The sequence below is a fragment of the Gracilinanus agilis genome, chromosome 1 (genome assembly GCF_016433145.1).
Source record: "Gracilinanus agilis isolate LMUSP501 chromosome 1, AgileGrace, whole genome shotgun sequence".
NCBI lineage: Eukaryota > Metazoa > Chordata > Mammalia > Didelphimorphia > Didelphidae > Gracilinanus > Gracilinanus agilis.
Window position 1 is genome coordinate 203,849,178 of NC_058130.1, and position 11,323 is coordinate 203,860,500.

Here is an 11,323-nt window from a genome sequence, read left to right on the forward strand (position 1 = left end):
GGGGAGGAAGGAAAGGTAGAGACGAGTTCCGGTTCCGGCGTCAGTTCGAGTTCCTGCAGCAGCTGCCGGAGCCGCGATGCCCAAAGGAGGTGAGAGGCGCGCGCGGGGCCCGGGAGGGAGGCAGGGAGGGAGCGACGGCCCCGGGGCCCGGCCCCCCAACTCGGCCCCGGCCCCGACCGCGGTCCTTTCTGCCGGGCGGTGCCCGGAGCGAGGAGCCACGGCCTCAAAGGAACTGCTCTGGCGCCTGTGGTGAGGCTGGGGGGACCCAGCCAGGCCCCGCTGCCCCATCAGAGCGAGCGGGGCTTCCCGGCTGGGCTGGGGACCCGAGGGCCCGAACTGGGAGACCCCCCTCCCCTAAACCTGGACCCCTGGGGCTGCGGAGAGGTGTGGTCCCACTGTCTCTTGGGGAAGGTGTGAAGTGAGGGCGAATGGATGATGGGGAGAGTGGACGCGTGAGTTTGGGGCCCCAGCTTGGATGTCTTGCCCCTTAATTCCTGTTTATTCCCTTCCTCCCACGCGGGGGAGTTCTCTAGGCCGTCCGGAGACAAGCACGCGTGAGCCACCCACCCCCCACTTCTCCGGCGCCCCCCTACACACACACGTTTGTTAGAGTTGAGACTTTCTTCTCTACTCTAAAAACTTCCCAGCATTCAGACCTCGGGACATAGCCGGAGATCTTCTGAGTATGATAAAGTGTAGGGAAACTGGTTTCCTAGTGTCTGAGCCTAGAAGGAATCAGGAGATCTTTTGAGACTGATAAAAAGGAAGGAATAAGCTGGTTTCTTAGCTTCTGATCTTCGAAAGAACCAGGAGAATTTCTGAAAAACACTCTTCCCAACCTTTTCGAGTAAATGACTTGAAACGCCCTATGACCCTTTAAGAACTGACATGAGTCATAAGCATCCTTTGAGCTGTGATTGGAACCCACTTCGTAGTGCTGTGAAGCCATAATTAGCTCCCTCTTTTACACTCTAGCCATGCCAGGGTGTTTTTAGACCTGGGAAAATAACAAAATCTTCATGGATTGTAGAAAGTTCCTTCAAGAACATCTCATTATCCTCATTTTATAGATTATGAAACCGAGGCCCTGGGAAGTTTAAGTGATTTGCCCGAGAACACATGGTTAGTAGCAGAACTAACTCCAGCCCAAGTTTCCTGATCTTTAAATGCTGTTATAGCCAGAATTGATTCTGCCTAGTTTTCTCTAAATTTGGTTCATGATCATCAGCCACCTCCTGGGTCCCTACTTCTAGATGTGCAAAAGCTAGTTTTTTGTGTAGTTGTGTTTTGTTTTGTTTTGTTTTGTTTTTAATCATTCAGTCAACTGCTTTATGGTAACTTTTGGTTGAGGTTGGAAGTTAAAATTAGGAGACCTTAAAAATGAACCATCAGATAACCAAAACTTTCTCCATGAATCATGAGCTTTAAATGATCAAAAGCAGACTGGTAAGCTCCTGCTTTGTTTCCATATGTTGATTTGAGGAGTAAGGACAGGCGTATTAGGCATCAGAATAAAGTGGCCTGATAATACAGGATCTAATGTAGATTTTTAACGAAACTACAAGGAAATCAGAGATTATCATATATCAAATTCTGTAAGATTAGACTACAGAAATCAATTTTGTGAATTGTTGGTATTGCCTGAAAAACTAAAGAGGGTAAGACAAGAAGCTTCACTTAAAGAAAGAATTAAATCCTTGCCATACTGCACTTGAAATTCAAGTAGTCATTAAAAATGGGTGGTGGTTCCAGAGTGACACAATTATAGCACAGCACCTGCTGTCTAGGAAATCTAGGGAAAAGGAAGCAGCTTTGGGACTTTCTCTTGAGTCCCCACCTGACTCAGTAAGTGACTCATGGAAACAATTCTGTGTTTAATTAAAGAGGCTGTTTTGTAGCAAAATACTAGATGAAAATTGGGTGAGCCCCAGGCTTAATAGGTGAGAACTCTTCTAAAGATCAAAGCAAACACTTTCATCCTAGCAATAGTAAAATATGAATACCACTTGTTTTCCTTTTATTGAAATGACAAGCCAGTATGTTAGCTTAAATAATGTTAGACAGTAAAACTAATGATATTTAGATATGCTTGAATCATCAACCAGATTTTTTTAACCATTACCTCCTGTATTAGAATCAATACTGAGTGTCTGTTCCAGGACAGAAGATTGGTAAGGGCTAGGCAACTTGGAGTTAAGTGACTTGCCCAGGGTCATACATATAGGAAATATCTGAGATTAGATTTGAACCTATCTTCAGGCCTGGCTCAATCCACTAAGCCACTGAGCTTTCCCTGTCAATCAATTTTTAACTCTTAAACTTTTATCAAGTTTATTTTGAACTTAAACCTCTAGTTTGCCAAAACTATCTCATTTTTTAAGGAATTATGAAAGCCTTTTTCATGGATTTTCCTCTTTATACTTTTTCCCCTTCAACCTGAAAGTATTTTTTGGGGTTGTTAGATCATTTTTTGACATTAAAGAAACAATTTAGCAGAATTTTTCTTTTTTAATAAATCAGAGCTTCTCTACCCATTCAGAGAGAGAAATTTCATCCAAACTAATGAACATATCATTTTGTTTGCCCACAAATATAATATTCCACTTTCTGTGCATTGTTTGGTTCAGTTTGTTTTGGTTATACTTTCCATTCACAACATTAGAATTATTGCATGTTGTTTTCTTGTAATGCTTATTTCACTTAGCATCATTTCACATAGCCTGGTACGGTGGGTTGAGAGATGCCCTCAAAACGAGAAGTCCTAGGTTTATGCCATCTGGCATATGCAGACTTTGTGACTCTGGGCACACCCCTTCACCTCTGTATCTCAGGGACCTCTGTAAGACTTGAAGTTTCTGAGAAGGAACTCATCTGCCTGAAGGGAGAGGAAAGTCATCACAGGGAGGCTCTCTATACTCATGAAATCACAGATGTGATTTCCCATTTTTCTTATTCATATGAGATTTTTGTTGTTTTCATATACCTAATTAATGGGCATCTAGTTTCTTTGCTACTATAAAATTTTTGCCGCCTTGAATATTTTGATGTGTGTGAAACCTTTCTAACTTTACCCTCCTTGGGCTATGTGTCTAGTAGAGATTACTAGGTAATGAGTGTAGACTTTTGGTCACTTTCTTAGCATAATTTCAAAGTGCTTCACAATACCAATACTATATAGCATAAGTGCCTTTCCATAACTCCTTCAGAATAGACTGTTCCTGTTTTGGTCAATTTTCTAGATATAATCCTAAGAGTATTTTGATTCACATTTTTCTTAATGATTCAAAGTAATCAGTCATATGATGGTTAATAGTTTGTATTAGAGAACTGTTTATTTTCTTATCCATTGGGAAATGGCTCTTGGTCCATTGAGGAAAGGCTCTTAGTCTTACATATTTGCATTAATTCCCTGTACTGTACATCTGATGCAAAGATTTTTCCCCCATCAAAGTTACATCCATTTTGTTAGTTCAGAAACTTTTAATTTCATGTATTTTATCTTTTGTCATCACCCCCTCTTATTTGATTTTTCTCCCCCTGCTTACACATAGCTATGAAAAATACCTAATACAATTCTCTGCTTAATTCTTGTAGTATGACTTTTAAATCCTTAGATCACATATCCATTTCCTAAGTATGTTTAGAAAAGAGTCACTAGAAATTCCAGTGGTTATACACAGGTGAATGTACCTGAATAACATGAGAGGGAGTGTGGTACAGAGGATAGAGCATTGGACTTAGAATGAAGATGACCTTTGACCAAATCCCACCTCGGATCCTTAATAACTGAAACCCTGCACAAGTCACTTAACTCTCACTCTGTCCTTTCCTCCTCTTTGAAACAAAAGAGTTGTACTAAAAGACCTTTGGGGTCTTTTTCAACTCTAAATCTTTGAACCTATGACCTTCCCAAAGAGTTTTGTCTCCGTCTTCTCTAAGATGAACATTATTCAGCCTTATTCCTATGGATGCTAATCATATCAGAGAGATCAATGGTCATTTCAAGAGTCTCACTCCACTGTTACCTCCTTTTGAATAAACAGCTGGGTTTGTTTCTCAAGTATTTGGAAGTAGTTGTTAGCTTAAGATTTTCTTGGATAATCAACTAAGTTTCCTAGAACTTTAGCTTCCAAACTTTTAAGAAAAATGTAGCAACTCCCTGCTCTACCCCTACTTTTGCAGAAATGGGGAACTATGAGTAGAAATGTTACATATATCAAGACCTTTTTGATGTATTCTTTTTGCTGAATTTTTTTCTCTTTTTATTCTTTACTGTAATAGTTCTTTGAGGAGAGGAGGAAACAGAACACAGTAAGAATTATAGGTGATATAAAAACAATATATTGAAATCAATAAGACATATATCAGTTTGTTTGGGGTTTTTTTTTTTTAAATAAGTTTAAGATCTGTGTAATAAAAGCTTAAAAACAATGATGCTGGTGTTCTGAGCAGTTAAGAAGTATCTTCCTTCCTAAAATGCAAATTCTCTTGTGCAGGGAGAAAAGGAGGCCACAAAGGCCGAGCAAGGCAATACACAAGCCCTGAAGAGATTGATGCCCAGCTTCAAGCTGAAAAGCAGAAGGCAAGGGTAAGCATTTCCATTTCTAAAATGTTTCCTATCATTAATTAGTTTTAAAAACAGACAGCCCTTTATATAGCATCTTAGGATGGCATTCTGTACTCTGTTCTATTTATGGACTAATTTTATAGTACATAGAAAAGGGCAGGTACCTTGTTCTTCAATTTGTTGAAAAAGCCATCCCTTTTCTTTTAGAAGGTAGTCAGCTATCTGAACACCACATAAAATCCATGAGTGCCACAAGTTTTCTCTAGAGATGACCCCCTACTCTAAAACTGCCTTCCAAAAGGTTGGGCTGATTGAGAGGGAATGAAATCATGCATATTGTGTGCAAAGCTTTCTGCTAGAAATTTGGGGAAAAGATTGAATTCCAGAGATAGATGGAACATATCCTCCAGGAGATTAAAGTCTAGTTAGAAAGATATAAAAGGTAACTAATTAAAAGCACTGTGAGCTGGGCCTTGAAAAATGGATACTGTTTCACTCAACAGAGAGGGTAGGACATTCTAAGTAGGGGCATTGTCATAATCAAGGGCTTGAAAGCAAAATAAACAAGTCATGTTTGAGGGATTTGCATAAAATAATTCACTTGAAGGAGTTGTAGGTAAAGCTGGACTGGTAGTTGAGAACCAAATTATGAAAGGCTGAAGAATTTGGGCATGATTTTGTAAGCAGTGGAGAGACATAGAAGGTTTTTGACTAGTAGTAGGAAAGATTAGTCTGATCATGCACAAAAGAGATTGGAATGGACAGCTAGGTAGCTCAGTGGATAAAGAGCCAATCCTGGAGAGAGGAAGTTCTGAGTTCAAATCTGTCCCTGTGTAAGTCACTTAACTACCCCATTACCTATCCCTTAATGCTCTTGGAACTGATACTTAGTGTCTGTGCTAAAACAGAAGATAAGGATTTAAAAGAGATTGGAAGAAAAAAGATGTACTCATCTAGCTGAGTACAAGGTAACAAAAGCCTAAAGTAGAATGGTGAGAATTGAAAGGAGATCAGGAAACATTGTGAAGGAAAACAGAATTTGGCAACTTATTGAATAGGGGGGCATAAAGGAGTCTGAGTGACATTTTAGCACATTTTTGTATTAGAGTTTATGGTGGTTTGAGTTTTTAAATGTGTGCTATACTTACTCACTTGGGATGATATCAGAGCTGTTTAGTGCCAGCTTAATGGGACCCCAAGCAGTTAAATGGGACAAATGGAGGGAGCAACCTTTTAGACTTTTTGTATCTTTACTTCAGTCAAGAGGTCAGTCTATCACGCAGTACTTAGAGAGCCCAGGCATTAATGATAATACCTTGTGGATTATAGCATATCATTTTTACCAAAGGCCCTTCACAGTCAGTATCTCATTTGATGGTCTCAACAATCCTGTGAGGCTGATGAGATAACTGAAGCTAAGGGAACCCAAGGTCACACTGGTAAGTGGCAGAGCTAAAGCCCAAACAGGCCTCTGACTCAGGACCCAGTCCTTTCCATGGCACCATGCAGGTCCCCATCTCCACCCAGGCTTCCATGGAAAGCACAAAACTATATGAGAGACCCTTAAATAGCTTGTACTCTCACCCAGAAGCAATTAAAGTGGGTGTGGAGTTTGGGTGCTGCTTTCAAACTCTTTAATTTGTCATTTGTAAATTCCTGAAAAGGAAGAAGAAGAACAAAATGAAGAAGTTGGCGATGGGGCAGCTGGTGACCCCAAAAAGGAAAAGAAATCCTTAGATTCAGACGAAAGTGATGAAGATGATGATGATTACCAGGTATTGTATCTTATCACAGCATTCATCCCAGAGCAGGTTTTGAATGTTCTTCTTCTGATCCACCAGCATACAAAGGGAAGGCTGACTGACAAAAACTGAGTTCCCAATATTAGAGCTAGAGATCAGCTAGCCTTCTTCCACCCCTCCCCCCCTTCATTTTATTGTTGAGTAGACTGAGGCACAAAAGTAAAGTAATTTCCACATTTACACAGGATATTCACATTAGAACTGGACCTACAAACTCAGGTCTTTGGGTTCCTAGGCTGGAGTTCTTTTCTGTAGCTTATGAGTGGAGTGTTGAATAGTGTTAAATGCCCTACTTGGAGAGGGAAGACCTGGGTTCATATGACTGAGCATTTAAGTTATTTTTCAAGCCTTGTTTTCCTCCCCTACAAAATGGAGGTAATGATATTTGTATCACCTAGGGGAAACAGTAAATTGTAAACCTTGAAGTGCTTTGTAAATGCGTGAGTTGTTATTTTTATAAAAGCCTTTTCCCAGTGGATATAGGACTTAGCACATCCACCACATGACATATATTCCTCACTTTGCATCCATAAAAGAAAGTTCTAGTTTTAGAACCCCATCTACCCTCTTGGGCAAGCTCAGAAATCTAATCTTCAAAGCTAATCCTGTGCTGTAAAAAGCATAAAGCTTCATTTTTCTCTGTCAGCCAAGAGCAGTATGGATTGAGTTTATTCAGCAGGACATGTCCCATTGGCCCTGTGGGGGAACCTGCATGTGATTGACACAAAAAAGATACCTGCACCTTTCTAGAGATGCTTTTTCAGAGGCTAAAACTTGCCATCAGCTTTACCTTTTAGGAAGTTAGTGTTCTGCTTAGAACACAGATTTTACAAATGATTTGACTGCCTTCTGCATTTAGCTTTCCCTGTTAGTTGCAGGCGGGAGTTGTGAGTAGCTGCTCTGTCTTGTAGAAATCATTTGTCCCCTTCCAAATGAACCAGCAGAGCTGCTGGGGTAGTGCATCTGGGCAGGTTTAATTTTGTCTCTCCAGGATGACAAAGATTCACTAACCTGCAACTACCTTTCTTCTGAATCCTAGCAAAAACGCAAAGGAGTGGAAGGGTTAATAGACATAGAGAATCCCAACCGAATAGGCCAGACAACCAAAAAAGTCACTCAGCTGGATCTGGATGGGCCAAAGGAGCTGTCCAGGAGAGAACGGTAACTCTTCTGTTCTGAAGACCTTCTGTCCATCTCTGTGCATGTTTGAATGGCAACCGTTGAGGTAGCAGTAGGGGGTGTGATGAGGCTTCCCCTTTGCTGTCCATCCCCCTCTCACAGAGGAGGAACCCATGCAAAAACCCTCCCAGTAAATGGAGAAAAAGAATATATGAACTTTTCTATGCAAAGTAGTACTACTGTTAACTACTTATCACGGAACGGTCAAAGGCAGACTTGGCTCTGCTGTCGACTGGAAACAGAATAAATAGCCCAAAGGGGTATTTTTCCACGTATGATAGGTTTCACCAAGCCAGCCACATACTGACAACCATCAGACAGCCTGCAAAGGGGTGCCTGGGGTTAGTGGCAAACTCTCACCCTAGAACAGAGAGGTTTTCCTCTCTATCTGGGAGAGTAATTAGGCTGTGCAGAGATTGAGTCTGTGATCTAGATTTTATCAAGTTTGTGTTCTGTCTTTTGTAATCTACATGCTAAAGACCAACTCATACGGAACAAAACGGCTGTTTTTATATAAATACCAAGGCAAATGGGAGCATATTTTCTTCTTATTCTATACTGGCTACTTTCCCATTTCCCACTCTTTCCCTTTAATGATTGAGTACCCTCCCCTGTGTTCTCCCCAGTTGTGTATATGGAATAGGTTTTGATCAAGATCTTATTGGCTAGAAGTGGCAAGTTTTTAGAGACTTCCTTTTTTAACATTTCATCCTTTTGATTGTCATTCCATATTTTTAAATGGATTGCCCCTGTGTGTATAGGGTTTTGTTAGCCTCAGGATTCAACTCAAAAAGAATGAACTCTAGCAAGTTTATTAATATTGTGTGCAGTAGAAATAGGATTGCCTAACCCAGATAGCATCAAGTCCTGTTTCCAATCTTTGGTCCTACTTATAATTTCTTTTATTATGGTTCTCCCCAAATCATTTTCTTCTCATTAGCTGCCTTCCCCTTCCTTCCCAACTTTTCCATTATTCCCCAACACTGTACAGCGCTGACTTACTCAAATTTTTGTTCTGCACCATTTTCTAGTGCTGGGGCTCTTCCTCCCCCGCCATTTCTCTGCCACATTCAGAACACTCCTGGAGAAAGCCTTATTCCTCTGCTAAGTCTTTAAGGCACATCCCCTTCATGTTTTTGCATCACTTTGTGTAATGTTAAATCTACATTTGTTATCAATTGATTTTTTTTTTCCCATATCTTTCCACCCTAGCACACATTTACATGCCACAGGTGCCCCAAAACACACTGACCAGGGACACATCTCTTTTTGCTTTTTGTCTTAAGGCCTTATTCCTTCAAATTTAACTTTATAGTTCTCATGTTCACATTTCAGTTTTAAATATTTTTTTTCACTCCAATAGAGAAGAAATAGAAAAACAGAAAGCGAAAGAACGATACATGAAAATGCATTTAGCTGGTAAAACAGAACAAGCCAAAGCAGATCTGGCCCGGCTAGCCATCATCCGGAAACAGAGGGAAGAAGCAGCCAGAAAGAAGGAAGAAGAAAGGAAAGGTAGGAGGCTGCTCAGTGAGCTCTGGAATCAGAGCTCTGGGGGTGCTTTTTTCCATCTCCAGCACATGGTGCTTTTTGTAGGAAATGACTAGGAGAAATCTCTGCCTGTCTGGCATCTGTTCCTAAAATAGTGCATACTTCACCAGTGAATGAGACTCCTAGGCTTGCTGTTGCTTTGGTTTTGGATGTCTTGTGTCTGTGCTGTCCAAACAAGGAGAGCTGGTTAAAACATCCAGCCCTTTGAAATCTGGTGAATGCCTGTGGAATCACACTCATCCATCGTCCCCTTGCCCTTGCCGAACTATACAGGTCCTGATCAACGGGCCTAAGGAGTGTGCTGTAGGTGAGTCCCAAGTGATTTTGGGGCTTCCTTAACCTAGACTTGCTCTCTTGTGGGTCAGCTGGAACCAGGGTGGGGATTGGCCCCACTACCATCAACTCAAGCAGATTTCTATAAAAGATACAAGATGGGCAACCCTGACTCAGCAGCTCCTGCTCTGGAAAATGCTGGTCTTCCTCAGCTACAAATAAGAAAGTAGGAGAGGAACCTTTAAATGTTTTTCACCCCCTCACACAATTGGCAGGGAGCGTTCCACCAATGGCCAGAATCTCACCTCTTGGGTCTTTTCTTACATTTACATATTCTGTTTCCTTTCTTTCAGCAAAAGATGATGCAACTGTGTCAGGAAAACGAATGCAGTCGCTCTCCCTGAATAAATAAACACAGTGCATGTGGGAGGAGGAAATGCCAGGGAACTGTGCCCAGGGCCTGCCAGGACCTCTGCCGTATTGCATCCCACACTGGTGCCACCTGGAGTGTACTGTGGCATCCCTCTCCACCTCGCGGAGCCACAGACGGCGTGGATCCTCCTCATCTCGGCACAGAATTCCATTTTGGGGCAGGGGGGAAGGGCGGAAGGGCAGGGGAGGGGGGCAGCTGCTATCTTTGGGGCAGAAATAATGCAGAAAAGCATTTCTGTGTGTAACAGTTTGAAAAGTCTGGATGTTTTCGCTGTTCTTAGGATTCAGAACACATAGCAGGGGGGAGGGGACAGTGGGCTGGGGGAGGGTAGGAAAAACTTCGACTTGTAGATTACAATAGGGTATGTTGGTTGGGGTGGGGTGGGGTGACCCATAGAAAGATCTGAATGAAAATCCTGGGTCTGTGTTGACAGGACACTCATCTGCACATTTTCTCATGAAATATCTGCAGTCTGAGTGTAAATAAACGTCCAGGAGCCCATTCTCATGTGTGTTCTTGGAGGGGTGGCCCTCGTTCATTCCATCCCTCTCTTCTGCTCTCTTCCCATTTCTTTCCTCCCCTCTGACTAGGTCTAGTGCCCATTTTTAACCATATCTTCTGTTTAACAATAAACATTTATTGGTAAAGGCCCAGGCAAAACATGCTCAAGAAATTAAACTTGTATATTTGGCTGATTAAAATATAAATTATCATACATTTTGTCCTTGATTATTTCTCCTTTATATCCATGTCCAAACCAGGAAGTGACATGACATCTCCAAAACTGGTACCTGATAGGTTTCTTTCCTGCTATAACATCCAGGCTACATTTAAGTTTAACCAAGTTACCAAACACTTCCCATTTCAAAAAGGTTCAAGACACGGGCATCGAGCCCTGGCCAAACTAGTTTCATGACTTTTTTCTGCCTTTGGGTAGTAGGAAGGGTTTCTGACCCTGCGATCCCTCACTTCATTTTCATTGCTTTCAGAAGCAGCTTTGACTTGAAGCAGTTGTAGAACTAACAAGAACTACTATCCTATGAACTTGATTTGAATCGCTGTTTGTGGGTCTCCCACATACTGCCCATGTGACTGAGCAGGTTACCTTATTCCTTTAGGGCTCCATTTCCCTACGTGACAAATGGGTCGTCCAGAAGTAAGGAGACTTCCTCTGGACTCTACCCCAGATAGACAACATTTGGATCACAGAGACCCCCTCGCCTATCCCAGGAGTTACCTTCCAGACACCCCTGTGATGGAAATCTGGGGCGTATCAGGAGAGCAAATAACCCATGTTATAGTCACCAAGTCAGCACCCAGGAGACAGAACACAGCACTGTAGCCGGTCGCCTTTCATCAGCCACTAGTGTGCTGTGTACAGTCTCATGTTGGCAAACTTGCACAAGCAGCAGTGGCGTGCTGCATTTCCCTTGGGTACAGCACAGTATTCAGCCACAAAAACCCGCCATACGTTGAAGCTGTCATAAGTGACCTGCGATATAGCAACAGATGACTGTT

The 11,323-nt window shown here is 41.9% G+C and overlaps 1 protein-coding gene across 1 annotated transcript; it reads left to right on the forward strand.

The window, feature by feature from the left end:
• The first annotated feature begins 1 nt into the window (after position 1).
• PDAP1 (PDGFA associated protein 1) lies at positions 2–10,522 on the forward strand. Its single transcript, XM_044659892.1, has 6 exons — positions 2–89; positions 4,497–4,588; positions 6,232–6,342; positions 7,409–7,530; positions 8,912–9,063; positions 9,726–10,522. Exons 1-6 carry the CDS (start codon positions 77–79, stop codon positions 9,782–9,784), a joined length of 549 nt encoding a protein of 182 aa, XP_044515827.1. The 5' UTR covers positions 2–76; the 3' UTR covers positions 9,785–10,522.
• Positions 10,523–11,323: the final 801 nt, after the last annotated feature.

Bases quoted from the DNA above. Each gene is read 5' to 3' on its own strand.
- PDAP1 (XM_044659892.1), top strand. The intron at 6,343-7,408 runs GTATTGTATCTT...TCTGAATCCTAG, and splicing joins AAGATGATGATGATTACCAG to CAAAAACGCAAAGGAGTGGA. The intron at 7,531-8,911 runs GTAACTCTTCTG...TCACTCCAATAG, and splicing joins GAGCTGTCCAGGAGAGAACG to AGAAGAAATAGAAAAACAGA.